At 42.9% G+C, this 26,692-nt stretch overlaps 2 protein-coding genes across 3 annotated transcripts in view; one reads left to right on the top strand and one right to left on the bottom strand.

Moving 5' to 3' along the window:
- Positions 1–8,413: 8,413 nt before the first annotated feature.
- Positions 8,414–19,616, bottom strand: CCNE1 (cyclin E1). Its single transcript, XM_086620882.1, has 11 exons — positions 19,603–19,616; positions 19,395–19,485; positions 19,090–19,158; positions 12,499–12,641; positions 12,283–12,418; positions 11,334–11,480; positions 10,404–10,499; positions 9,897–10,031; positions 9,695–9,806; positions 9,452–9,609; positions 8,414–8,619 (listed from the first exon to the last, which is right to left on the bottom strand). The coding sequence occupies exons 1-11, from the start codon at positions 19,614–19,616 to the stop codon at positions 8,497–8,499; spliced, it is 1,224 nt and encodes a 407-aa protein (XP_086477008.1). The 3' UTR covers positions 8,414–8,496.
- An 872-nt stretch (positions 19,617–20,488) lies between these two features.
- LOC104378808 (uncharacterized protein F13E9.13, mitochondrial) overlaps positions 20,489–26,692 on the top strand; it is a 29,121-nt gene continuing 22,917 nt past the window's right edge. For both annotated transcript variants that reach the window (XM_086621121.1, XM_086621120.1), the window contains exons 1-2: positions 20,489–20,561; positions 21,752–21,834. In XM_086621121.1, the coding sequence (XP_086477247.1) occupies positions 20,489–20,561; positions 21,752–21,834 (156 nt within the window). The remainder of the gene's footprint in view (positions 20,562–21,751; positions 21,835–26,692) is intronic.

Below are 26,692 nucleotides of genomic sequence, written 5' to 3'. Positions count from 1 at the left end.
TGAGCAGCAGGTGCCAGAACACACACAGCCACCCCAAAGCCAGCACCCGCCGTGCCCGCAGCTGCCCTCCAGGTGATGGCCTGTCCATGAGCATGCAGCAAAGTCAGATGCACAATTACAAGTGGTGAATCGATGCCTCTCAAAACTACCCACCTCCTGTGTTGCTCTGGTATCTGCCCTTGGTGCTGGCCAGCAACATGTCCCAGACCTCCATGATTTACCTTCTCCAGAGTCCAACCTTTCCGTTACGTCAGTGCCAGGAAGGGGGGTTCTGTTCAGGCAGGCTGCTGGGGAGCAAAGTCCACTTGGCAGCTGGAGGATCCAAAGGCACTGCAGCTGCCAGCACACCCCGGCCCTGTCGCCAGCAGCAGGCAGCCCTTGGAAGCCTGTGGTCTTACCCGAGTTCAAGAGCACGTGCAAGTTACAGCAATGACAAAACCGGGTTGTTCTGGGCAGACATACTATAGGTTCTTGGTACTTACAAGCAATGCATTTCTCATATCATCCCAGTGCGATGCTACAAACAGAAATGAAGCAAATTTCTCCGTAAGCACCAGACTAACAGACCTGCTCTTGTGCGTGGTGTTTCTTCCCTCCTTGGAGCTGCTCTCAGCCTCTACTCAGTCCCACTTCGGTGCCAGATGTACATCACAGCTGCCAATGCTACATCCCCCCGATTCCTTCTTCTCCTCTTCCCTCTTGGTTCCCACTTTTTGTCCTGCCAGCACAGAGTCCCCACTGTTGCTCTTCCAGAGCTCCAGCCAAGCACAGGGCACAATGGCCAAGCCTGTGCCTCTCCCTCACATGGAGGATCAGCAGCCCGTCTGACTCCTTTTTCTTCCTATCTATATTAACAGAAGTCAGATCTGCTTGAAATTGTCCAATGGAGGAAGCCAACAGGAAAACAGGAAAGAGCAGAGGGAAACCCATGAGTCCAGTTTTGATCAGAAATCAGGCTAAAAAATAAAAAATTAGCACACCATCACTGGAAGAAGATACAATCCTCTATTAGGTTTCAGGACCAGCCATCCCACAGGAGCACCTCTCCCACTCCCAACAGAACAAGGCGGCCCAGGCAGTGAAACATTCAAATTGTTTCGTTGCCACTTCTCAGGGGAAAACGTTTGCTTAAAAACAGTCAGACAAATTTGGAGTGATCTACAGGGCACTTTGTTATGTTAATGACTGTTACCAACTGTCTCTTCTTTATATTAAAGTGTTGACTCATTGTCAGCTGGGGCGAGACAAGACAGCTTGCTTGTGCCTTGCAGTCCTTTCGCACTCACCCAAACTACTCATGTGAAGACACTTTAATATGAAGAGACACTGTCTGTGGCCATTATTAATCTGCTGACTGAAGCCCGGAATACTAATAAACCCACGCAGGACCAGCTAACCTCTCGTCAGTGCATTCTTCATTCTGCAAGATTTCGGCCAAAATTAAAACATTTTTCTTTGATCTTGCGAGCCCCTAGCTGACAACCAGACTTCCCAAACCAAGATGTAAAAAGATTTTCACTTGTCCTCCACTGTGCCCAGATAACATCATCATTCTGGCACAGGTAAGAGGGGATGCCTTCTGTGAGCCCAGAGACATCAGCTTTACGAACACCAGAGAGCAATGTTTTGCAGATCTGGGCGAGACAAGAGCACAAGTTGTTTATACTCATACTGACCTTAAACTGAAGCGTAACAACCAAACCTCACTGTGAGCTGTATGGTCCAAATATTACATTGATGTCTGGTAAGAACTCGGAAGATGAATGTTGAGGTTGGGGGGCGGGGGGGAAGGTTTTCTTTCAATTCTTGTCATTGTCGATAATTCTTTAACATACAGAACAAATGGTCTGAGGGGCTGAGCTGCCGAGGCTGGCGTCTTGGTAGAGAACTCCTCTCAAAAATCGAAACACCTTACACGGAACTGTAAAATTAAGCACCGTATTACTCTTTTCTGTCTGATGTTGTTACTCTGGGATTCAATCCAAGAACACTGCAACCATTTATCCTAGTTACACGCAGGGCACGCAATAGGTAAAATCATGTAACTGGAGGCTGAACACGAAAACCTGGCAAGTCACAGCTGTCCCTACTTCTTCTTTTGCCTTGTGGTGGGGGGGAAACCTCAACTCTTTCCTACACAGCTTCATTACGCCCTCTCTGTCATTGCAGTGAGTGCCTAATTTCCAGCCAAGCCACTTATTTTTAGTTCTACATGAGGACTTTTCCACCTATATTTAAGAAAAAAAGCAACAATCTGAGATGCAGAGGGTAGCGGTGCGTTGCCAGCTCATGCTAACCCAGCAGCAGCCTCACCCTCTCAACTTCAGTGGATTTTGCATCCTTACACCATCAATGTCTGTGGTGGTTTCTTTCTGAAAGCTTTTCTCTGTACACAAGTTACTTTAGGCCTCTGACCCTAATGAAAAGACAAGAATCTGCCTCCAATGGAAGAAAATATGACACACCAAGATGAGCTTTTAGTACCAGGAAAATCATGTCTGTGGCATGGCCTTTAGCTGCATGATTTTCCAGAAAATGTTTAGGCTTGCTGCTTTTCTCTGTCAGGAAAATTGTTTAGCTCATGATTAAAACTAGTATCATTTCAGTTTCAAGGAACTTTGTTGCATATCATTTCTAAAATAACCAAACATTTGATCATTTGGTTTTGCCTTTATAGCTGAAGAGTCCTTTAACACCTGTGACTGAATGTTTGGTTTTGGTTTGGTTTGGTGTTTTTTGTTTTGTTTTGTTTTTTTTTTTTTAAAAAAAACACAACCCTGAAATATTGCCAGAAAGACACTAAGTGCATTTAGATTTACTCAACCATTTCCCCACTGCAGCCACTGTCCATAAACACACTAGCTCCTCTTCATCTTTCCAATGCTCATGGAAATTTAAGAAAGCAACTAAAGCTGATTTCTCTAGTCAAGCTCAAGTCAGAAATGTTACATTTGAGATTCATAATACATCACAGAAAACATGCTGATAGAGGAAGCACTCGCCTCTCAAACCAAGAGAGGGTCCTGTTGGACAACTGCAGGCTCTTCTCTATCCCAGGTGCAGGGGCTGGTACATGTGGCTTGGGGCACAGGCACCAGTCAGTAGAAGCAAGGCCTCAGTCTCATGCCAAGGATTAGGGGATTTTCACACCCCTTACGTGTCGGTGGCAGTCTTTTCCAAGATACTTCAATAAAATTCCTAGGAAGAAGATGAACAGGTCTACCCAGCCAGAGTTCACCAGCCAAAGGTTAGGGTGAGGCTCTGCGCATCATTTTTTCCTTGTATTCCAGGTGATCACATATCCTAAGCCAAACAGAAATAGATCTTCCATATTTTTCCTCCTTGAATATTATTGCAGCCTTGCTGAAACATCAGAAATCAGTACATTATAAAATATATTTACTTTCTTACTACACTTATTACACAGGAACATATTTAGCTCGATAAAACAAAACCAGTTTGCAAATAGATATGCACTTCCAACAGACCGTTTGCTCCTCTGAATTGCCAGCAGCTGTAGGACCAAAGCCCCTTCCTTGATAGCCATTTGATCTAGTTTGCCTTCAAACATGCATATCTGCAGAGTTTTGAAAATCTTGGGTTTATTCAGTCTGCAAAGAATACTTTGTTTCTTTTTATAATCTAAAATTCACCATAAACTGAAACAAAAAGCTTTGAATACAAATTAACCCTTTTGGGCTTAGCTTGAAAGGAGATCGGTTACATAGTATTACAATACTCTGCAGTTGCAATTAACTGTTTGATTAAGCATAAATTGTGTCAGTAGTGGACAATTCAAAACTTGAGAGAAACAGGTTTTGTACTTTGTAGGTAAGACATAACATGACTTGTTTGCAGGTAGCACAGCTGAAAAAGCCCATCACCAAAATCCTTAGTGTTCAATAACCCAAGCCAAGTGACTTTTTTTCACAGAACGCATAGAAGTTTCACAAATTGGTGAGAAGTCAAGTGCCATAACGGCAAGAAATGGACATTAAAGTCTTCTCCCTTTTTATACATTAGTCATCACCTCCTGCCATCTCACAGTCACAAGAAAAAAAAAAATTAAAAAAACCCCAACCCTCTCAGTTACTCCACCTTGGCTGCCCACCCCACCCCTGGCAGGTTTGCACCCTGCAGAACAGGCGATGCTGGCCAGGAGAGAGCAGGAGGAGAAGAGGAAGGAAAAGCCATGCTGCCTCCTACCACAGGCATCACACCACGGGGCTGCACCTCCTATTTACCTGCCAAGTATGAGCAGATCTCCAGAGAGATTACAAAAGCCCAGGTCAAACTGATCTCAACCTCGACAGCAAGGAGCTGTGCTTAATCCCCCACAAATCCAAAGCTGGACAAAGCCTGGGTTAACCCATGTTATTTCACAGTATATACACTAGCATCTCCCTTTTTTTGAGTGGAAAGGGTAGCAGGGGAGGATGGTTTTGAAGATGAGGGTATGAGTAATCTGACGCCTTAAATGTATGTTACCAAATATCTAGAGGAAGCACATTACCAAAATAAGAGAAGATTTACGCCAACAAACAAGATAAAGTGGGTCCATCCAATGCCAACCTGTGCATTTGCCAATTTCCCCGCCGCAGCACACATCGGCCCCCTGACCGTTTCCTTACGCACTTAACCTCACAGTGCCCTGTCTGGGTGTTACTCCCATTAAAGTCTAGAGGAAAGCCAGTCATGGCCTTTGGCAATTCCCAAGCTAGAGCTGGGGTGCCCCGATGGCAGTCCCCGAGGAGATGCTGCAGTAAGCCTCCTACGCTTGCACTGAGCTCCGACTCCACAGCCCAGTCGAAGGAAGAGCATTGTACCCAGCTGCCTGAATTCCGGCTGCCACTGCCGTGAGACAAGCCAGCTGCACTGTACGTGACAGAAACAGCACCCAGGAATTTGGAGAAGCTTGAGCCAGGCTACAAGAGCTCACAGGGCCCACAGCTCCCACGGGCTGAGCAGTGGTGAAGCACTCTGCTGAACTTGCACCAGCTGCCCCTCCCCGGCCTCATGCAAGCAGGGATGCAATGGAAGCCCTCGTGCCATAAGTCCTGAGAACCAAGGTGAGATGCTGACCTGAGCCCTGGAAACTGGTAGCTGTGGGCAGAGCATCCTGCCGCTTTATGAGAGACAAGTTATACAGAACTATTTCTATCAACTACTGTTGGGTAATTACAGTGTTTTTAACAGCATGCAGACTCACCGCGCAGACCTCCGCATCTTCATCCGTTCTGCTCACTTGCGTTCCTCCTTTCCAACCCCCACTCACAATTACAGCCTCAACTCACTCATTTGGGCCCATTTCCTTCAATATTGTCACAGCTACCATTAACTTTTGATTTTATAGTAGCAGCAATAGAAAATTAGAACTGGATTCATTTCTCTTCTTCAAAGTTTCTCCGATGCCCCCAGCTTTCAGATCAAGGTGAGGTTTTGATACATAGTTATGACAAACCTTTCAGGAGGAGGAAGATAATCATACGGCACCTGGGTTACTGCAGAATTCAATTTACTTTGCAGCATGCTTTATGCTGGTCTGTAGCCATTAAAGAGAGAGACAGTTTCCAGTGGAGGAGTGCGCAGCAACACACAGCTAAATTGCTTTTCCCAGCGCCTGCGAGCCCCCTGCACTGGGAACAGCAGCCATATGTGTTGCCCTGGGGCTGTCCTCCCCTGGAGCCCCCCTCCCTACCTCTCTAGGTAACACTTAAAGACAGAGAGAGCTTGCAGAAACATATTATTTGATTTTAGCTCATCATTGTTGCACAAACTTCAGTCCATTTGTAGACACACTAAATCTTTTTCTCTTAACTAGCCAGGCAGAGCTGCCCACTTGTTTCCCCTCTCCTGCAGTGAATTTTCCTCCAGATTGGTCCAGGACCAGAGAGAATTTAGGAGAACAGGATCTTCAGGTAAAGAAATATGGAAAGAACTCCTTCTTGGTTTTCTTTTTTTTTTGTTTGCTTGTTTGGTGTTTTTTTGTTTTGTTTTTGGTTGGTAGGTTGTGTTTGGATTTTTTTTTTCAATAGGGACAACTGTCTTCCTAAAATTAGCTGTACCATTCCTTCCTAAAATGGTTTTCAGCTTGTGGCAACCAGTGCATACATTTCCAAGCTATCCTAGAAAGACAGCACACTCAGACATAAGTATCCACACATGTTGCAAGATGACCAGAAACAAAGATTCTTAAAGCATGAGATAAAGATGACAAAGTAGGAAAACAGCTCTTAAGGTAAGTCACCTCTGCTGAAAAGTACCACATCTCTGGCCCGTGATTGCATTCCTACCTGGAAAGCTGCAAAGCCGTCGTCTCCGCCCTCTGAACAGACTGCTTCCCAGTGAAATAAAGCAGGTTGACCTTTCAGAAAGTGGGGGGAGGAAGCTATAAAATTAGCAGGATTATCATCTGAAGCAGAGATCCAATTTAGAAAGATGCCTGTTATCTGAACAGTTTCATTCATAGAAAAAAAAAATATATCTCAGGCAGAGGTTTCCCACATAGGCCAGGAAACACATGGAACATCTGCGTTCACTCTCAAATAGGTATTAACCAGAAAGTTATATTTAGCTTAAACTGAAAGTTAGAGCTCATCATATCTGTAATGTTATTACAGAATATTTACTTGAAGAGTTAAAAGTCATAAATGAGGATTACATTTTCTTTATAAGAAGCCAGTTACAATTTAAATATGATTTTAAAATTATTTTTAATATTTTTTGTTTAGAAACAGATGAAATGCATACTAAACACTAAAAAGTAAAAGCAAAAGGACTAGTACCAAAGCTTGGCTGGTGATTTAGGAATCAAGCCTAGAGACCACTTTTCAAGGGAGTTATTGTTTCCCACCTCCCTGGTTTTGTGTGCTGAATTTAAGGACAAAGTACCAAAATGTGTCTTGACAATTCCTCCAATGTTACAAACTTTTTCAATAATGGGCAAATATAACATTACTTTGTCTAGGATATACAGTTCGAGAAATTAAAGCCTCTCTGAACTGGCTCCAGCAAACTTGTTCAGCTAACATTTACACGTGTTTCGTTAGCATTGAACTTATAACCACTCATTGCAAGGGGGGGGAGGGAAAAAAAAAAAAGCCAGCAGCACCAAGCAATTTGCTTACTGTTAGTTACTGTAGGCATTTTTATTATATTAAAGCTTCAACATTTATCAGAATACTGGGTCAGGGAACAGCAAAAAGGAGAATAACTTAAAAAATAAAATAAAAGCAGCCTTGCTGGGAACTAATATTTAGAAAAAATGACCAACAGCAGAGTAGGAGCTTCCTGAAATATAAGTGTCGTAGCATTAAAGTTATTTACAGGAGGACACGATGAATCCTGGTAGTCTCACAGAAGTTTTCAGTGTTGTTGAACAGTCCTTCAAAGTGAACATCATGGAATAAACAAGCAACAATTTTTATATTTTTTCTCTATTTCCTTTTTCTCCAAAACCACAACTTTCCAGAAAACATCTTACTATGACTTCTCAGACCTTGCAAAGGTCAAGAACAACTCTTCCTGTAAAAAGGCACACACCATTCCAGAATTCAGTTTTGTACAATCAGTTGTCAAAGACTATGTCAAAAGCCCAACATTTAAATGATTAAGAAAAGGTAGGCTTTTCTTACTAATCACTTCTTACTGTTAAACATAACAATCCAGACAATCTGATGCAAGAATTTCCAATAGACTGATCATTAGAAAGTGTGTTGCGGAAGGATTCCCCATATACTTGTCACGTTTAGTATCCCCTCCCTAGCCACCTGCATCTGGCTAAGGGAAATCCAAGTAGCCCAACATGACAATTTTATCTTAGTATCCAAAAAGGAAGTTCTAATTGATAAGCCAGTAGTGGTAAATAAATAAAGCAATAGTTGCTACATTATTCATCCCCAGCTCCCACACTACTAGTGGTCACAGTCTGAAAAACCTTAGCTGACCATAATTAAAAGAAAAATAGGAATATACATAAAACCAGCTGTCTTAGACAGCATTTTTATTAAAAATGGATACACAGACATAGCAGCATTTACAATAAAGAGTTTTAAAAAAGGCATCAAGTTGTAAGCCAACCATTTGAAAAAGAGGCTTTGAAATGTTGTCTTCCACAGCACTTTTTGCCCATTTGTCACCAGTGGATAGTATGACTGCAGATTATCCAAAGGACGAACAGACACACTAACTAATCTAAACTTCAAGCCCTTTTTCTGAACAGTTGGTCACATCAAGCATCACCCTCTGTAGCAGCATTTGGAGCACTCTTCGGTGTTCTTTTAAGTGGCTGGTGTACTCGATCCATTTCTTTAAAATATTTTAATGTTCAATAAAAATATTTCAAATAGAAAAAATCTGTGACGAAAAAAGTAAGGTTTCCTTTTCAGATTCCATAAAAGCTTATGAACTTCACTGGCAGCATTTCCATAATGGAGCAGGAGTTAGAACCAGCAGAACAGGCACTTCAGCAAAATTGTCTGTCAACAGTTTCTACAGTCATATTGGCTTCAGTCCAGAAGGCTGTTTCTTACTACTTTGTGGTGGTGTAAGGACACCAGTGGGGAAAGGTGAAGTCCTATTTTGCTCAGCCAATGTGGCTTGTTTTGCTTGAGCTTTGTCCTGACAGAATAGGAAAAAGAGGGGGAAAAAAAAAAATCTTTACTTTGGTATATCTATGCAACAGATTAATATAATTCAGCGGTTTATAACTTGACAGGATTGTTAATCTGGAAATGCGTATCTGTAGCTAACTCCCCCTAACAGTAGCTGATAAAGCATGCAGTACACAATGGTTTATGAATACAAGCCCCAAGAGGTCAGTATTAGCTTTTGGAAATCTGATGATCAGCATTATGGTACTTCAAGAAATCAAAACTCAGAAGCAACTAACAGGAAGAGCTTTACCTTCTACTATAACTAAATCTCAGTAGAAAAAAAAACCACAAAAATAAAAAGCCAATGACAGCTTAGATTAACTACAATTTGTTAGATAAGATTGATCCTCTGCAAGCTTCTCATGCTAAAAACCACTCTTGCTCAACTTGTCAGCTATCACTGTCACATAACAGTCCCATAAGATCAGTCTCAAGTGAACAGTCTTTATCTTTTTCATCAGACAAGGTTGTATTACCTGTATTTCCTAGAGAGAGAGGTCTAACATACAATATTTGAAGCATCCCAAAGGGTAGAAATACATTTCTGATTTCTAAGTTAATTATTTGCCATTTGAGATGAGAAGCTTAAGTCACAATCACCTTTTTAAACTAAATACTGAACAAGTCAGGTCTCTGTCCCAAGAATTTTGCAACTGGAGTACAACCTTACACCTTTTATCATCTGCATACGCTCAATCTGATAATGCTTCACTTCAGTTTACTGTATGTTCTAATCAAAGAAGAAACAAGAGGTAGATTTTACAGGCAGCTTTTGTCTTCCTTATGCATATACATACCAGCAAATCCAAGCTGTTTATGTGCGTCTGTATATTGTGCAAGTCTTCAGGAGCTATACCTCTAAAGTGTTTAAGTTTGGAGCTTCCTACTTCCCTTATAGCCATCGCAAACGGAACCATCCATTTTACACATTCCTCTATCTCGCACCATTCATAACCTGGAAGACAAGACATATGGTTACCTGCTTGAATGAAGACTTAATGTTTGTAAACACATCAAACTTAGTGTATAAATGCCAGTACCTGAAACTTTCTGCATCAACTCAGATGAAGAGAAGTGATACAAAGCAGAAGCTGCAAGTACTCCATATGTATATTCCAAGCAGCCGATATCCAGCACACAGAGATCCAACAGCTACAAGACAACAGATGTTTAATAAGTCTATCACAAGAACACTTTTTTCCCCCAGGTGAAATAGCATTTGAAGGAAGAAATCAGTCTTACCTCTGCTATTTGTACAAATATTTGCTGTGGATATTGTGGCAGCAATACCTCATAAAGCTCATTTAAATACGCAACTTGCATGTAAATGTTTAGCCATGATACAACTGTCAGTGGATTTAAGTTCCAGTTAAGAGCCTGAAAGAACAGACACACACAAGACTCCTGTATTAATAAGAAGTTCCTAACTTGCTAACCATGCAACTTTACTCCAGATCAGAAGCTGGAGTAATTCCAGTTCACCAAGGCATCTTTGAAACACACAAATCTAATCCTCTCCTGTACCTCCTCCTGCTAATAGGGTGGGGGAAAAATTCATTTTGCTAATACACACATACTGGTGGATGCTTTAAATCGCTTGTTACCTAGAGAAGACTGTTTTCTAATTAGAAAGAGAAACTGTGCCTCTCAGCAGCATATAAGATTATCTGAGGCTCTCTGCTTTTAGTCTGATTATGCTATACGTTTGTAAAAACTAAAGTAGAACTAAATTCCACTTTGAAATATCACCTTCATAATGATCAATTCCATACTGAGGATTTCATCTTCTGTACAAGCTCCATCTGTAACATAGGCAAACTGATGCAACTTTGGTGGATAAATTTCCTGAAAGACAGATCAAGTATTAATTTGTGGAATAGGTTGTAACTAGTCTCATGTACTAAAAAAAAAAGAAAAGGAAAAAAACACAGAAAAAAACAAACAAAAAAAACAACCCACCACTGCTTCAGCGTTTCAAAATAGGGGTAAAAAACCCCAATTCCCCATCCTAACTCATGGTGTTCTACTCTGCCTTTAACATACACAGATTTCTTGTTCAACCTTCCTGCTCATAGCCTTCACCTTTCACTTTCCATTGATCAGTACAACATGTATTATGTTCTACTACAGCACCACTGAGACAGTATCATAATTGACATAAGATTTTTTTTTATACATTCTAAAGAAAAGGCCTTTTATTCCTTTCTTGAGAAAAACCGATTGAAGAATAATAGCCCTCTTAAAAGACAAACAGTAAGAACTTAAAAAGCATTATGTATTTTAATAGTTCAATTTGTTTCAGTAAATAAAGAACAGCTCAGACTATCACCAGGTACTCCACTGACAACAGAATTGCAACAAGTGGTCTCTATACAGCAGCCAGACAAAAACTCATTTAGCAACTGCAATTAAAAACTTTAGATTTATTCTAACGCTGAAAAGACTATCCTTTTAAGATTAAAAGGATACACTGTGATGTTAATGAGTCTTAATTTTAGCCAATTCTAAAAAAAATAGGAGGAATTTTGAAAAGAAAAAAAGAACCTTTTCTTTCTGTCTCCAAGCTGAAGAGTCACAGCAACAAACTCCACAAAGCCTGCCAAAATGCATCTACTGTACAATAAATGTGTTGTCTGTCCATTCACGTTTTTATGTTTAAGTAAAGCTGGAGATACTTACCTCAAGCTTTGCTGCTATGAATAAAGAAGAGATACCAATAAGCTGCAGTAGTGTTTTTACAACATTGTGTTGTGTTGCCATAAACCGATCAAAGAAATCTTGTGCTAAATAAAAAGTTTCTCTATGAAGCTTGTAGACTTCACAAACCTGGAGAGACATCAGAGATTACAAAGGTCAAGAACAGCGTTAGAAAGTCAAAAACAGATGCTACAGATGTATTAAAAAAAACACACAAAAGCAAGACATAAAACTCTTATTAAGCTTTCTGCTTCACTGCTATTGTGAAGTAGCATGTTAACTAAGAGCATGAGTTAAATAGTTTCCTTTGACATAAGATAACTGCCACTACAGTAACTCCCCCCCCAAAAAAAGAGATCAGAGTGAAAACCTTTTTAGGAAATGCAAGCACATGTTCTAACAACGTCAGAGCATCAGTTCCTTGTTTTTGCAAAGATGCATCACTCCAAGACCTCAAAAGAGAAAATTCTCACAAACACTTTAGCATCAAGAACAGAGACTATGCCACCAAGTCATCCAAACAGCAAAAGACTCACATACAGACAGAAGAGTTGTAGTACATGCTACATGCCAATAACAGATAGAGAGGTTGTGAGATGCATCGGGTCTCTAAGCCACCACACATTCCTTCTTACAGCGATTTTCATAATCAGTTGTGCAGCTTTGATCTGCAGCGTGACCTTAAAAGCTTACATCAAGGAGCTTTAGGTATAAATTTATTATTATCCACTATCAATCTAAAAGAATATCAGAGTATATGGTCAGTTTTTACACCATCAACTCAATCTATTATATACTGGTTTTGTAAGTTTGATGCTATTGAAAAACTTAAGATGAAGACAAGTGCCAAATGGGTTATGCAAAGATCACGAAATGTACTCATGACAGTTATTAGTACACTCGAAATACTCACAAGCACAGAAAAGCTTACCTCCATTAGCCAGTCTAGAAGGATTGTTCTCATTTTAGGTTGCAGGAGAGGGTGCCTTTGCATATAAAGTTTATCCCTCACATACATCTCTTCTTTGTTTATCATGTTTTTCCATACATCCTCTCTGTTTGCCCAGCTAAGACAGATCAATGTGTTTAGTCTCACATCATAAGACAAAAGGAAGGCAGACAAGCAGCAGCAAAAGGGCACACTTACCCTAGAACTGGTAATGGTGAAGCTCTAGTTGGAACAACACGTAGATGTATAAAGTGAGAGTAATCAACACCAACTGGATCATCATCCTTATCTGGAGTAGGAATCAGCATATGGGCATTTTTGTGAACATTATTCCAGGATGGCTGTTAAATGAAATACAAGACTTTATACTGCGTGTTTTTAAATAATCATTTTAGCTGTAAATAGAAGACAAGATATTGGCAAGAAACTATGACAGTAACTATGATTATCTCTTTAAACTGCACAGAATCATAGAATGGTCGAGATGGGAAAAGATCTCTGTGGGTCGTTTGGTCCAACCCTCCTGCTCGAGCAAGGCCACCTATAGCCAATGGCCCAGGACCATGTCCAGATGGCTTTGGAGCATCTCTTAAGGGTGGAGGCTCCACAACCTCTCTGGGCAACACATGCAAGTGCCTGGTCACTCTCAACACTAAAAAAAAGCATTCCTGATGTTCATAGGGAACCTCATGTGCTTCAGTTTGTGTATATATCCTCTTGTCCCACCACTGGGCATCACTGAAAAGAGCCTGGCTCCATCTTCTTTACGTCCTCCCTTCAAGTATTTATACACATTGATATGATCTCCTTGAGCCTTCTTTTCTCCAGCCTAAACAGTCCCAGCTCCCTCATCCTTTCCTTACAGGAGAGATGCTCTGGTCCCTTAACTATCTTAGTGGCCCTTTGCTGGACTCTTCTGCAGCGTGGTTAAGGCTCTCTTGTACTGGGGAGTCCAGAATGGGACACAGTACTCCAGGTGTGGCCTCACCAGTGCTGCGTAGAGGGGTGTTACTTATTTTCACAGTAGAGAAAGTTTGCAACTAAAGCTGAAGGATATTTACCCTGATCTCCTGTCGAAGGACCACAAATGTTGCATGAAAAAACATCCAAGTCAGTCTCTTATTGACATATTGCATTTTGTTTTCACCAAAAATCTTTTGCACAAAAGCAAGATGCTTGCCTTCAGGTAAACAATAAGGAGATGGAACTTTAAAACCCAAATTTGTGATTACAATTATACAAATACAAGGTCAGGATTTCTGGTAAGGAATACGTAGATAGAACGCCTGAAGTTGTAGTTCCATGCAAAGCAATCTTGACAATCAACACAACAAAATAGTAGTTTATAGAATTTTTCTTACTCATTCATCTCGCAGTGCTAAGATGAAAAAACAAAGCACTTATGATCCAAACATTTTCAGAATAAAGCAAGTACACATTAAGCAATTGCCACTAAAGTATCAAGTTCACGATTTCATATACAGAATCTTGCCAAGGCCTGCGAACATAAGACATCTGACCCTTCGCCTGTCATACACTTTTATTTGGACCAGACCTTAAGTTAGGTTTACTTTTCTCCTCTCTAACTCTGTTAAACAAGATCTTGGTATATGCTTCACACAGTTTCCCAGGAAAATGCTAATTTTATTTTGCAGTAGAATACAAACCCAGTCCCGTGTCATCAGGCCTAAACAAATTAAAATTTGGCATTTCTGTCTAACAGTGAATTCAACCATCTTGCTGCAAATTGATCTGTTCTGCAGCACTGAAAGAACAGAAGTCCCTAACATGACTCCTAACGTGCTTCGAGAAAAATCAAACCTTTTTAAAAAAAAAAACAGAAGAATCATTAGGTGCTAACGAATAAAATGCTCAACATTAAATTTTGCCTTTAGCAAAGAAGCTTCCACACCTGATTTTTTCCCTGTCCTTGCTACAAATGACATCACTTTCCAGTAAAATGGCTACCCTCTAGCACCAGCTTCAGAAACAGAAACCACTGACTTGATAAAACAAAAACCACATTTCACAGTTCACTCACAGCTAAGACTGCTTTGTACTTTGAGTTACTGCCACACAGATGGGTTGTTTCTCTTCTTGGAGCTCTACATGCAAATCTAGCACAGCTACATACTCAGCCATGCCACAATTTAATTTGGGTGGAGGAAAGCAAAACCAGAGAACAGTATCTTTATCTTAAAAATGACAGATTCCTTACAAACTGAAAGTTTGAAAAAAGCGTCACATCAGCATTGCTTTAAGCTAATTTTTGTCTTCCCTCAAAATTAGACTTTAGTCATGTTTTGTCCTCCAAACTGCACGGCAAGCCCAGCTGCCAACAGCCTTTGGAGAAGTGCTGCCTTATCAGTTAATCAGCAAACCAACAGAAAAGCAGTAGGTTATATAATATCTATTTAAAGGTGTTTATACACCAGCAGCTTCTGAAGGACAAGGGATTTGCTTGTTCTCAGCCCAAGTAGATACCTCACATACTACACCGCAACAACAATGACAACTGATTTAAGAGATTTTACCACTGCCAACACAAGGAAATACAAATCAAGGGTCAAGAGCCTCTTAGGTGTTTAGAGAAGATAAAACGTTTTTGACTATGTAATGTTGCTCATCAAGACAACTAGGGAAAAGATGCAAGCAACAGGAAAGGCATACAGCTTCACTAGAGACAAGAAGGGAACAAACACATAAGGCCCTGAAAAGCAGGAAGCTACCAGGAAGGGAGACAGGAGTATGAGTTGATCTAAGCGAAGGGAACACCATAGGTCTGGCATGGATTTTGGTTGAGAGAAGCAGCATATTCATCAAACTCTTGAGTCTTTAAAGCAGATTTGGCAATACATTCAACCAAAACTAAGAAACAATATCAAGAAACTGCATTACATCGCACTGTAAGGAAACAGGAGCCACCACTGAAAAAAGAAACAGTTTAAGGCGGGGAGGGTGTGATGAAACCATGAAGAGCTTCCTTTGGGCTTGCAAAGAGTCAATCCAAAAGCAAGAAGCTGCCAAGAAGTGACAGATGTTACAGAGAATCTGTGCAGCCTAATGGAGGAAATCCTACAGTCTTGGGTGTACTTCTGAAGCAAATGGGAGCTGAAGTAGGATGCAAGGCAAAAAGTGGTAGAGAAAACTGCCCCTTAAAATCTATATGGAGCCCAGCAAGAAAGCCTGGTGACATCCACAGTAATATTCCAGATACAGGAATAGGAACAACTGATCAGAGATACAGATCTGTATCTCAGATCTGAGAACTAGACACAGATTGGAGAAATTTAACTGAGGACACGAGAAGGTTTGTTAGGAGGAGCACCACCAAGAAGGGCAGAAAGTAGGTGACAGAAGAAGTCCATTAGAGCAGTCAAGCCCATACATCTCCAAAGAAAATCCAGGAGTTCAGAGCTGGCGTTTTGGTTTTTTTTTTTAAGCTCAGACATTCCCATGTCTCAGTTTTCTGCAGCATGGTTGAGGCTTTGAGCAACCTGATCTAGTGGAAAGTGTTCCCTGCCCACGGCAGGTAGGTTGGAACTAGATGATCTTTGAGATCCCTTCCAACCCAAATCATTCTATGATTCCATGATTCACTAATATATCAAACATTCATTTAAATGGATCTTTTGGACATCCTTCAGGCATATAGGCCAAACAAAAAGGAGCAGGTAGCAACCATTGGGGTTACTGGTTACAGGCAGAACCTTCAGCCACACCTAAGAACAAACTGCTGGCTCGCTTGTGCACCTTGACATGAGCTGGGAGCCACCAGAATAAGCTTCCACAGACCTAAAACAAGGAGGGGTGCAGGAAAGCAGAGGAAGAAGGTGACCTAGAACCGCATTCAAACAGCAAGGTCAGAGGATTTTCAGCCTTAGTTTGCCCATCAGAAATAGTAATACCTGTAATTCTAGCAATTTTTCACTCACAGGATGCATTAGTTTGAATTACAGGGGTTTTTCTTTGCCATCAGAAAGAGATTCCAGAATTAATAAATACAAGAAAAGCAACTCATGTTATTAAGTTGTTCCATCTCTTTCTGAATAGCATAGGAGCTTCTACTATTAGTTTTCTCAAGACCCTGAATATTGTCCTGCCACGTCAAGCTCTCAACCTAGATGTAGTCTACATTCTTTATCTGTTTGTTTGAAGACTTGTAAGTTGTGAGAACTGAGACTAGTCAAAGGAACTTAGTGGAGGATATTTTCAAACCAGTGAGGTGGAATATTTTCACAACAGTAATACCGGATTCTGGAAAAACGTCTAGTGAGAAATTGATCAAAATTGTTTCCTGAAAGTTTACTACATCTTTTCACCTGAAAACATTAGTTAGTTTCATCTAAAGAAACTAACTTCTAGATTCAATTCTCCACTCTAGGTGGAGGTGGCCATGTAATTTGTATCACAATTGCATGGCTGATTCTAATCTAGTTAGATTAATTTTGTTTTACACGGAGCCTTGGAAGTGTATCCGTCCATAGAAAGCAGCCAGAATTAATATGAGAATTGCTAGCAGAATAACAGCAGTGCCAGTTCTCTAAAATCAAACACAGAATTTATGCAATATTCTGCTGTCACAAACCTGATGATATAGCCACCCTTTCATCACATAAAGGGTAACGGCATCCTAATTAAGAACTCAAGCCTTATGTTCAACAGAAGCAAACTAATGAATTGACTATGAAGATGCCGTAAACTGGGATGTGACTATGGTATTTTGCCTTGTGTATAAACTTGTGTCAGTAAACAATTTATTTAATGCAGAAGTCATGTGGTACAGGCTGCAGTGGATTTATAGCTACTTGCATTTGAGAATTGTTGTGCCTCAACAGAATAACTATCTCACTGGCTATTATACAAGCCTGCTATACTGCTGCTGGAACCGTAAACATATTCTCATTAGTGGCCCATGGCAATTTATATCAGAGAATAGCTTGTGTCACACCATAGACTGAAGAGCTGCTGCTGTGCAGCCAAATGTTAGCTTTTTTAAACAGATCTGTAACAATCTGGCTACTTTGTCACAACGAAAAATCTTCTCTATGTAGAGACAGACACACAGGTATCTGTTTTATTTATGGTTTACAGAATCAAAGGGTCAAATCCCAGCAGTATCCTAAGCTTAACTTGACAAATTCTAAGTAAATATTTTGGATGCCTGCACCTAAATTATCTAAACTTCAATTTACCTATCATTCCTGAAGTAACATTGAATGGCTACCAGGTCAGGAACACAAACAAGAACAAAAAATTGGAAGTCTTTATCTGCTTCCAAAGTTGAAGGTCAATGTACGGAACACGTATTTCAAGTTCCTTTCCACTGTCCTTCTGGAAGAAGGTAAAACTGGGTCCCTGTTGAGGGTTTTTTAACAATACCTTACTATTATGCAATAAACATACCCAAGAAGCCCATGCTCAGCTCAAACGGAATGAATTTTTTGGTGAAGGAGAGCACCGTGGTGAAGGACAGGCAGCTCTTCCTTGTCAGAAGTGAGAAATTAGTTTAATATACTGCACAAAAGAAAGACAGAAGGGAAGGAGAGATGCCCTCATTAAATGCTCACCATTTGAGCCCTGCTTAATATGTTGACTGATAACTAGTATACGCAGTTGCAACAAGCAGAGGCCATTCCAAACAATGATGCCCATCTGTTATGGTAGCACTTTAGTCTTAGAACTTCCAGCTGCCACTTCTGGTTAGATGTACCACATTATGCATATCCTTGCGAACCAAATGAGTACGGTCTGTAGTCCCTGATCATGACTTTTGCAGCTTAAGTATCACCCTGCATGTGCATTAACAGGCTGAAGTCCTAGTGACAGTGACTGAGCAAGCATGTGTGTGTGCATGCAGGGGGGAAAAAAAAAGGAGAGGAATAAACCTATTTCAGAAGACAGGCTACTCTTATTTAGCGTGGGAATCTCGATGTAAAAAAGCATCATGCTTTCAATACCATATAGCAACATAGCATCCAATACAGATATCAACAGCATCTCAGGTTTAAAGATTGTAGGAGGGGCACTAAGGGAGCAGAAGTTAGTTCTGACTTCATAACTCAGATCATTCTGAATGCCTTACTGAGAAAACTAGCAAAGGTCACTACTAACCTCCACTGCAGGCCTGATTTCCACAGCTAAATGACTTTATAGAAATTATCCCTTTGTTCTGCACAGAAATGAAGCCTACTTTACTACTGCATTAGCATCTAGTATAAACTTCAAAGTTCTAATCGGGAACCTTGTTCTCCCTGTCAGTCTGATAATGACATTTGTCAATAGGAATGGAGCTGATGGTAGAAGTCGGATCTTTCCTCTCTCCCAAGTGATAGGTAAGTAGAGACATGACTGCAGAGAGAATCATCTTTTGAGATGATTCTATTCATATGTTTAAGTGTCTTGTGCTTTGACCTTAACAGAACAGCACGTAAGCACGACTGTACTCTTGGAACTCTCCAGAGAGGTCAATCCAGAGTCCATTCCGTGTAGGCCTAAATGCATATTAAGGCTTTGTAAGGTGCACCTTTGCAATCCCAGGACAAGTGGATATACTGAAGTATTAACGTTTTAGACCAACACAGGCCTTGTCTCTTGCAATTGCCAAAGCAATCTATATGACCTGAAGTGTTTTGCACTTTTCATCAGCCAGGGTTGAGAGTTCCCCTTGCCCACTGGTATGCAGCATGTGGTAGCTGTGTATCTGTTGCACCATGTTCGTAATAACGAGTTACTGCAAAATAATAATGGGGTTAAGTAAGCAGTATGTGCTAAAACGAAATCGGTTACCTGGTTTTCAAACTGCTTTTTTCTAGTCATCTCCATTTTGGCAATTTCTTCGTCAGGATCCTGCAGGAACTACAAAAAGGAATACATGACTTCAGGAGTACAAACCACAAGGACAAGCAGACGCACACCCGGTCCCTCAGGAGCCCAGTCCCACCGCAGACCACCGCCTGTCCAATGCCCAGACAGCCGCATGGCCCCCAGCCGCCCAACAAAAGGGGGCGAGGGCCCGGAGGCCGAGCCCGGCGGCGGGGCAGGCACCGGCCTGCGGACACCGGGGCGGGCCGCCGGGCCGGGCCCGCACTCACCGTGGCCACATCAGCTTTCCTCTTGCGGACTCGCATGGCGCACTCCGCACCCCCGTCCGCCTTGGCGGGAGCCTTCTCCTCCGCGCAGTCACTGCCAAGAGAGAAGAAGCTGAGGGAGCCCCGGCCGCGGGAGCCTCCTCGGGGGTGCCCAACGGAGGCCTCGGCCTACACGGCCCCGCGCGCGGCGGGGCGGGGCGGGCGGACTCACCTCTCCCGGCGCATAGTGCCCGCCTGGGCCGGCTCGGGGCGAGCGGAACACCGTGCGGGGAGCGACCGAGCAGGCCTGGGCCGCGGCCCCCACAAAGGGCCGCGGAGGCGCGGGCGCACGGCGCGGAAAGGGCGGCCGCAGCCCCGGGCCGGCCCCGCCGGCTCCCCCCGCCCCGCAGCCGGGCACCCCGGGAGGCTGCAGGGGCGCCCGCCGCCCCCTGCCCGCACACTCGCTCGCTCACTCACCGCCGGGCACGGCCGCCCCGGACCTCCCGGCCGAGAACGGTGGGTCGGTCGGTGGGTGCCCGCCCGGCGGCGGCGTTGGCGGGGCGCGGGGGCAGGGCGGGAGCGCGGCGCGGGCGGGCTCCGCTGGGCGCCTCCTGCCTCACGGCGCGGCCGCTCCCGTCCCTGCGCACAGCGCGGCCCGCGCCGAGCGGGACATTTAAACGCGCGGCGCGGGGCCGCCTCCCCGCCCGCCCGCCCGCCCGCACACGTGGCCCCGCGCGCAGCGCCGGGGGCCGGCGGCGCCCGGCCGGGGCGGGGTCTGCGGGGGGCGCGGCGGGGCGCCGCCGGCCGCCGGCGGGCCCGGGGGGAGCGGCGCGGGGCGCCGCGGGGCGCCGGATCCCGCGCCGGGGCCGGCGGGGCGGGGCCGGGGGCGGGGCCGGGGGCGGGGCCGGGGGCGCCGACGCGGAAGTGGCGGCGGTAGCAGCGCGCGCGGCCGCCGCAGGTGGACACCGCCGAGCTGGCGGCGGCGGGGGGAGGGGAGGGGAGCGAGCGGGAACGAACCCTCCTGCCCGCGGCGGGAGGCGGACGGCTGCCGGGGCCTGCCCGCCCGCCCGCCCCGCTGTCCGGCCCTGATCTCGTCCCTCCCGCCCTCCCCGCAGGGCATGCGGCCGCCCGGGCTCTTCGGGCGGCTGAAGGCGGCGGTCGTCGGGGTGGTGCACGCGGGAGCGCTGCCAGGTAAGCGGCGGCCGGGCGGCCCGCGGGCGCTGCGCCTGCCAGGCCCGGCCGGCCGGCGGGACCGTGCCCTGCCCCCTCCTCCTCGGCGTCGCCGCTAGCCCGGCTGCGGCCCGCGGGCAGAGCCCGCTCCCCCGGGAGCCCGTCGCTTCAGCCGCCGCGGCGGCTCTCGCGAGGCGCCACAGGTTTGAGCGTCTCTTTGCGGAGGCAAAAGAGGCAGGAGGCACTGCCAGGTCGGGAGCGAGACTGAGAAAGCAAGGGTTTGGGCTCGGTGAGCTCTCTGCTGCCGTGCTTTAGGAGGCGATGCTGGGGAAATTACACAAATGAGTGTCGGGACAGGATAGGTGTCGAATAAAGCTCTCGTGGGTCTCCGAAGGCAGCAGGAAGCTCAGACAACAGGCAGGGTTTGCTCCTCCTTGGCCTCACCCGCCTTTCCATGTGCTCAGGGTAAGCAGAGCTGATTACAGCAGCTGACCTGCCCCTTGGCAGGCTGGTGCCTGGAGCTCAGCGTGCTCCACGCTTTCCCAGAAGCAGCCTCCAGGCACTATAGCCGGCTTTCCCTGTGCTGTGAAATCAGGCCACGTAACAAAGTTGTCAGAGGGCTCTTCACAGTCGCTGTTTCAGACTCTCAGTGCCTGGCTTTAGGAACCCAAGTATCAGAAAAGACTTTGGAGTTGATCTTAAGGGAAATTCATTGAACTCCAACGAAATCCATGCATGTTCATTTCTGCCATGAAGCATGTGTCTGGACTTCAGCATACAATCAACCTTGCAGATTAGGGTTTAAGACAGCTTTAACTAAGTTTAAATTGACTAACGTTTAGCATAGGTGTTCTGCACACCTAGAGGTCAGTTTTGCCAAAGGTTGTATTGTGTGGAGCATCACTAATGAAGGATAAGCTATAATAAGTACAGGAATAACAAGCTAAGAGCAGACTTGGCGCAATAACAGATTCCTCAAGTTCATGAAACAGATTTAGGAGCTGAATGGTTATAGCAGATCTGTCAAGTTCAGCCAAGGACAGAAATGCCACTAAGGCATGCCTCTAGGAGATACAGCAGCCTTTTAACAAGTTTACTCTGTTTCTCCCTATTTCTGTATGCCAGTCTTTGTAGTTATCCTACCTGAAAGCTGTTACTGTATGTTGTTTTGGTTTGTGTGTGCCCTAGGCTAAACAGCATTATTTTTGCAGGGACACCAAGAAGTTCTCTCCCATTGACCCAGATCATTGATCAAGCTTGTCAAGAGGCAGAAGCTTATAAGGATGCTGGAGTCGTAAGTTTTGGTTTCCTTCGTTCCATGGCAGCATTGACACAAAGCTGCTTCTGTATAGCCAATATTTTAAATTGAGTCTGAGTGTACCTATAATCCATCAAAAGTATCTTAAACCACATGGTTTACGATGATGTTTAAATCCACATCTCTTATTTCAACAGAGTAAGTAGGCCTTCTAGATTACAAAACCTAAAGTAAGCATCACATGCACCCAAAACGGTTGAAAAAGCTTAGATTCAAACTGTACAATTCACGTTGCTTAAGTTGGATTACCATCAATTTCTAAGAATCAAGTCAATTAAAGAGGGAAAAAAAAGAACACGGATGGAAAGTTGACACGGATGGTTGCAGGCATTCTAGGTATCTGGCTGTAGGATGGTTCATCCTGTCTGACAAGCCACCGTATTTTTAGCTCTGTACAACACTTTGGTTTCATGAAGCCGTGGATGAATGCCATGTGCCCAGCATACCTCAGTCACTTGCCAACTGCAGGATCACCCCACGTTTGTGTTTGTACCAAAACAGTACAGATTATTCAGGGACTACAAAAACCTTAGGTCCCTTTGTGCCTTTTTTAATCCTTCTGTCTTAGCCCTCTGGCAGCAAGTATGCCTGCTGTGCTGTCATGGTTTAACCCCAGCCAGGAATTAACCACCACCCAGCCTCTCTTTCACTCCCCCGGTGGGATGGGAAAGAGAATCAGAAGGGTAAAAGTGAAAAAACTCACAGGTCGAGATGGAGACAGTTTAATAAGTAAAGCAAAAGCCACCCACACAAGCAAAGAGAAACAAGGAATTCATTCACTAATTCCGTTGGGCAGGCAGGTGTTCCGCCATCTCCAGGAAAGCAGGGCTTTGTCACACATAACGGTTACTTGAGAAGACAAATGCCACCACTCTGAACGTATGTCACCTCATCCACCTTCCTTCTTCCCCCAGCTTTATATGCTGAGTATGATGTCATATGGCATGGAATATCCCTTTGGTCAGTTGGGGTCAGCTGTTCCAGCTGTGTTCCCTCCTAACTTCTCGTGCACTCCCAACCTCCTTGCTGGTGGGGTGGGGGTGAGAAGCACAAAAGGCCTTGACTCTATGTAAGCGCTGCTCAACAATGACTAAAACATCCCTGTATTATCAGCACAAATCCAAAACATAGCCCTATAGTAGCGACTAGGAAGAATATAACTCCATCGCAGCCAGAACCAGCACATTTCCACATCTAGAAGAAAAGGCCCAAAAGGCCAGTCTCAGCCAGAGGCAAGAAGAGGCAGGTACTACTGACTGAATTGCTGTTGCACCTAAAGTGGTGTGGTAATCTTCATAGGTCAGTAGATTTTAACAGGGTGTATGTCCTTTTGAAAGGTCAGATATGTTTTAAACATTTCATTGCACCTTGTCTTCAGGTGTTGATGTGCTTTTCCTTTGACCTGCCAGAGTATTATGTACATTTACTGGCATGGTATGGCGGTGTCCTACTGTCCAAGGTTTGAAAATGTCTTAAGTGAACAAGCAGTCACTGCTCTGAGCTGCTGTTTTCTGCAAAACTTGAACAACAAGCCAGCTGAAACAATTTTAGTGGCATAAATTAGAATGATACTTTACAGACTGGACAAAATTGAGTATGAGAGCTTGGTCTAAGTTATAGAAGACCAAGGTCAAAATGCAAGACAAGCCACACAAAGTAGGTTATGGCCAGAGCACTAATAAGGCTAAATTAGGAAAGAGTCCTGAGAACTGGATTGTTGAAAGGATAAGCAGCAGTGCAGAAGAATGACGTTTACATAGGCAGGCCTATGAACCAGGTGGACATGGGCAAGATGTCCACCCACTTAGAATAATCTCTAACTGAAAGTTGTACAAAATGAGTAAGTTTTCTTCCTTTTCATGCCTATTGAAAGAACAGGTGTGCCGTAGCTCTGCATTCTATACTGTGACTTTATATTTTGTCTTCACAGTTACAGTATCAACATGAGGTATAATGTGATTCGATCTACATCAGAAGAGTGACAAATACTAGCCTCTGTCTTCCTGTGTTAGAGGAAGTGGTTACACAAGTGATCTGTAACAAAGCCATTGCCCCACATTACAGTGCTTGTTTACCCATTTCCTTTACACACCTATTACACACTGAAACATTTAGCAGCAGGGAAAAAACACCAAGTATACCTAAAGGTGAGGGAGGGTACAGAAGCAGTTACTTCATTTCCACTGCTGACATGCAGAAAGCTGGAACAGTTTTAAGACAAGCTTTAAAATCAATGCTAACAAAACTTTAATTTAGATTTTATATTTTATTGTCTTTTCAACAGTTGTAAAAATTCTGCTATTCCAGGTCTAACTGCAATGCAGTAGGAGAAAAGGTAAACCAGTCTCTGACCTTGAATATATTTTTAAACCTACCTCTCAGGTAGACAGATGAGGTGAATGCAGTCATTTCTCTACACATTTGGACAAATTCAGGGCTTAAAGTTACGTTTGGTCTATTTCCTGTAGAAGTCACAAGAATGTCAGTATACACTCCACACCAATCTTCATTCTAAAGGTCCATACGCAATAGTGTTACAGTAATATGACAAACAAATCCTCTATTAATGCCATAAAGGTCAGAGATAATCAGGAGAGCTTCCATAAGTATCAATATGGTTGCCTAACACTTTCTGCAATTCACTGGTTTAGTTTTTCCTGCTGCTTTGAGAAGTGCAAGTTTTCATGATAGATACTTCAGGAGCTTCCTGGCTTTTATGCAAAGATCACCACTCTTCCAAACTAGCTATCCTCCTTCTGTAATATTAATATATTTAAGTTTTTCCATCAATACTTTGAGTGATCTGTTAAGCTATCAGTTTTTCTTGTGGAAAAAGAGCTAGAAACTTCAAGGTTTTTTTCCATGGATGTTTCTGCTGGCAGTATTTTCAAATACTGCCTACAGTAGCCTTTAAGAAGATATGTAACCATCTTGCTGCTACTAGGTGTTTACATATTGTCTCAAGTCACTTGAATTGGTGTTAGCATTTAAAAATCAAGTATATGGTCTTGCTCACTCAATATGCATTGCACTTGGAAGTAAATCCTAGTGTACTCAGAAAAAGGTGACTTGTCTGGCACATTAGCAGCTTAACATAATAAATATGAAAGATTTGTGATATTAGAGCATAGTAATGAAAACAAGTGAATGTTCAGTTAGGAAGCCATCTGTGCTCAAAATGTATATGCTTTGTACTTGTGTGTTGCTAAACAATGAAGTTCCCTAGACAAGATTTTGTAAGCAGCAAGCTAAAAGGCATTATCATCCCTCCAATTTATACCTGCTTTTGTTTAAGAAAAATGTAAAATATATATTCAAGTTAACTTTTATTCATTCTGTTCAGCCTAGATGAAGCTTTATTTGTAGCCAGAGTAGAGCATGAGTTCCCTCCAGCTTCATTGATCACTTTACTACTAGTGTTATTTAACTGTAGCTACTTGAGTAGTTGATATTAAAGACAGTCAGAGATACATAAGTAAAACTATTTCTTTAAAAAAAAAAAATCCCAAAAGCATAAAGCTACATTGAGTTGCAAATATTATGATGCTTCTTACCACACAGAATTTTAGGTTTGCTTCTTTTACCAATGCTGTCTCTGGAGATGCGTTTATTGCTTTTCTCTGATTCTCCTAACCCTTCTTTTATCTCTGTACCTGGAAACGTAGTTGTTAGTACATGTTTTACATTGATGTTCTTAAAAAATGAAAAGTTTCAAGCCTATTACTCTAATAATTACAATGATAGTTGGAATTCAAATTACTTAGAGTTTAATAACAGTTGAGACAGAATAAAGTAGTATTTCTGTATAGAAACATAGGTAGTTATCATTTGAATTACAGAGGTTAATGTTTCAAATCTTAGCTATGTTACAGTAGAATAAAGTAGCAGACAAACCTCCCCACAACTACCTCCTATGGTATATGCAGGAGAACATAAGACATCTACTTACCTATACTAAGGTAGTAATCTCATACTCTGGATGTCGAGTTTTTAAAGGAATTGCTAGGAAGCTGTGCCTAGGCACAGCAAATAGATGGTCTACAAAGGCACCTGATTTCCTTTATAAGGGGCACATGACTGTGGTGGTAGGAAAGGCTGTTATTGTCTTGGTACACATCTGAGCCTATATAATAATGGGTATGGTGTAAAAGCCCTTTCTTTTCCTGTAGGAAGTTGTTTTAAGCCTGCAAAGGTTTGTATTAGTATGTCAGTGTTTGTAGGTAAAGCTTTTCTGTTAGGGGAAACCCTAGGTAAAAGTTACATTAGGTAGATACTGAGTTAAAGCTTGTATGATTGTTGCAGCTGTTGTGGTTTATAATGTTGTGACTATTTTTTGAGGCTTTTCTGTGGTGATACGTGTGCATGCAGCTGAGGTGTTTTAAGAGTTTGTTTCTATAAGTGGAATAAGGCTAAGGAAACTATTTTTCTATATAATCAGAGAGCAATTTAAATAACCTGTTTTCCAGTAGCTAACTGTGATACAAGAGGCACTTAGCATGTATGTGGCACTTCAGAAGTCATTCAAAGTAAAAAGGAAATACATTGTTTGAAAATTACTAAAAATAAAGCTGTTTTATATAAGGAACACTTAAATCATTTTAATATTCAATGGAAAAGAAATACAAAAGATATTTGCTAGAGTTTTATCTCGTACTATCCAAATAAATTCCACTTTGGAGCGTGTAATACAGTAGCTGTTCCCATAGACTTCTAAACTATAAGCTTAAGTTCCAAGAACTTTAATTCAGCATAACTGTTTTCTTTCCACCATTTTAATTAGCTGTTTGATAGTACTGAAGTCTGTTTTATATACATATCAATTCAGTAAACACAG

Source organism: Tauraco erythrolophus, chromosome 15 (genome assembly GCF_009769465.1).
Source record: "Tauraco erythrolophus isolate bTauEry1 chromosome 15, bTauEry1.pri, whole genome shotgun sequence".
NCBI lineage: Eukaryota > Metazoa > Chordata > Aves > Musophagiformes > Musophagidae > Tauraco > Tauraco erythrolophus.
The sequence above is the reverse complement of the archived record's forward strand: the minus strand, read 5'-3'. Positions and strand labels throughout refer to the sequence as shown.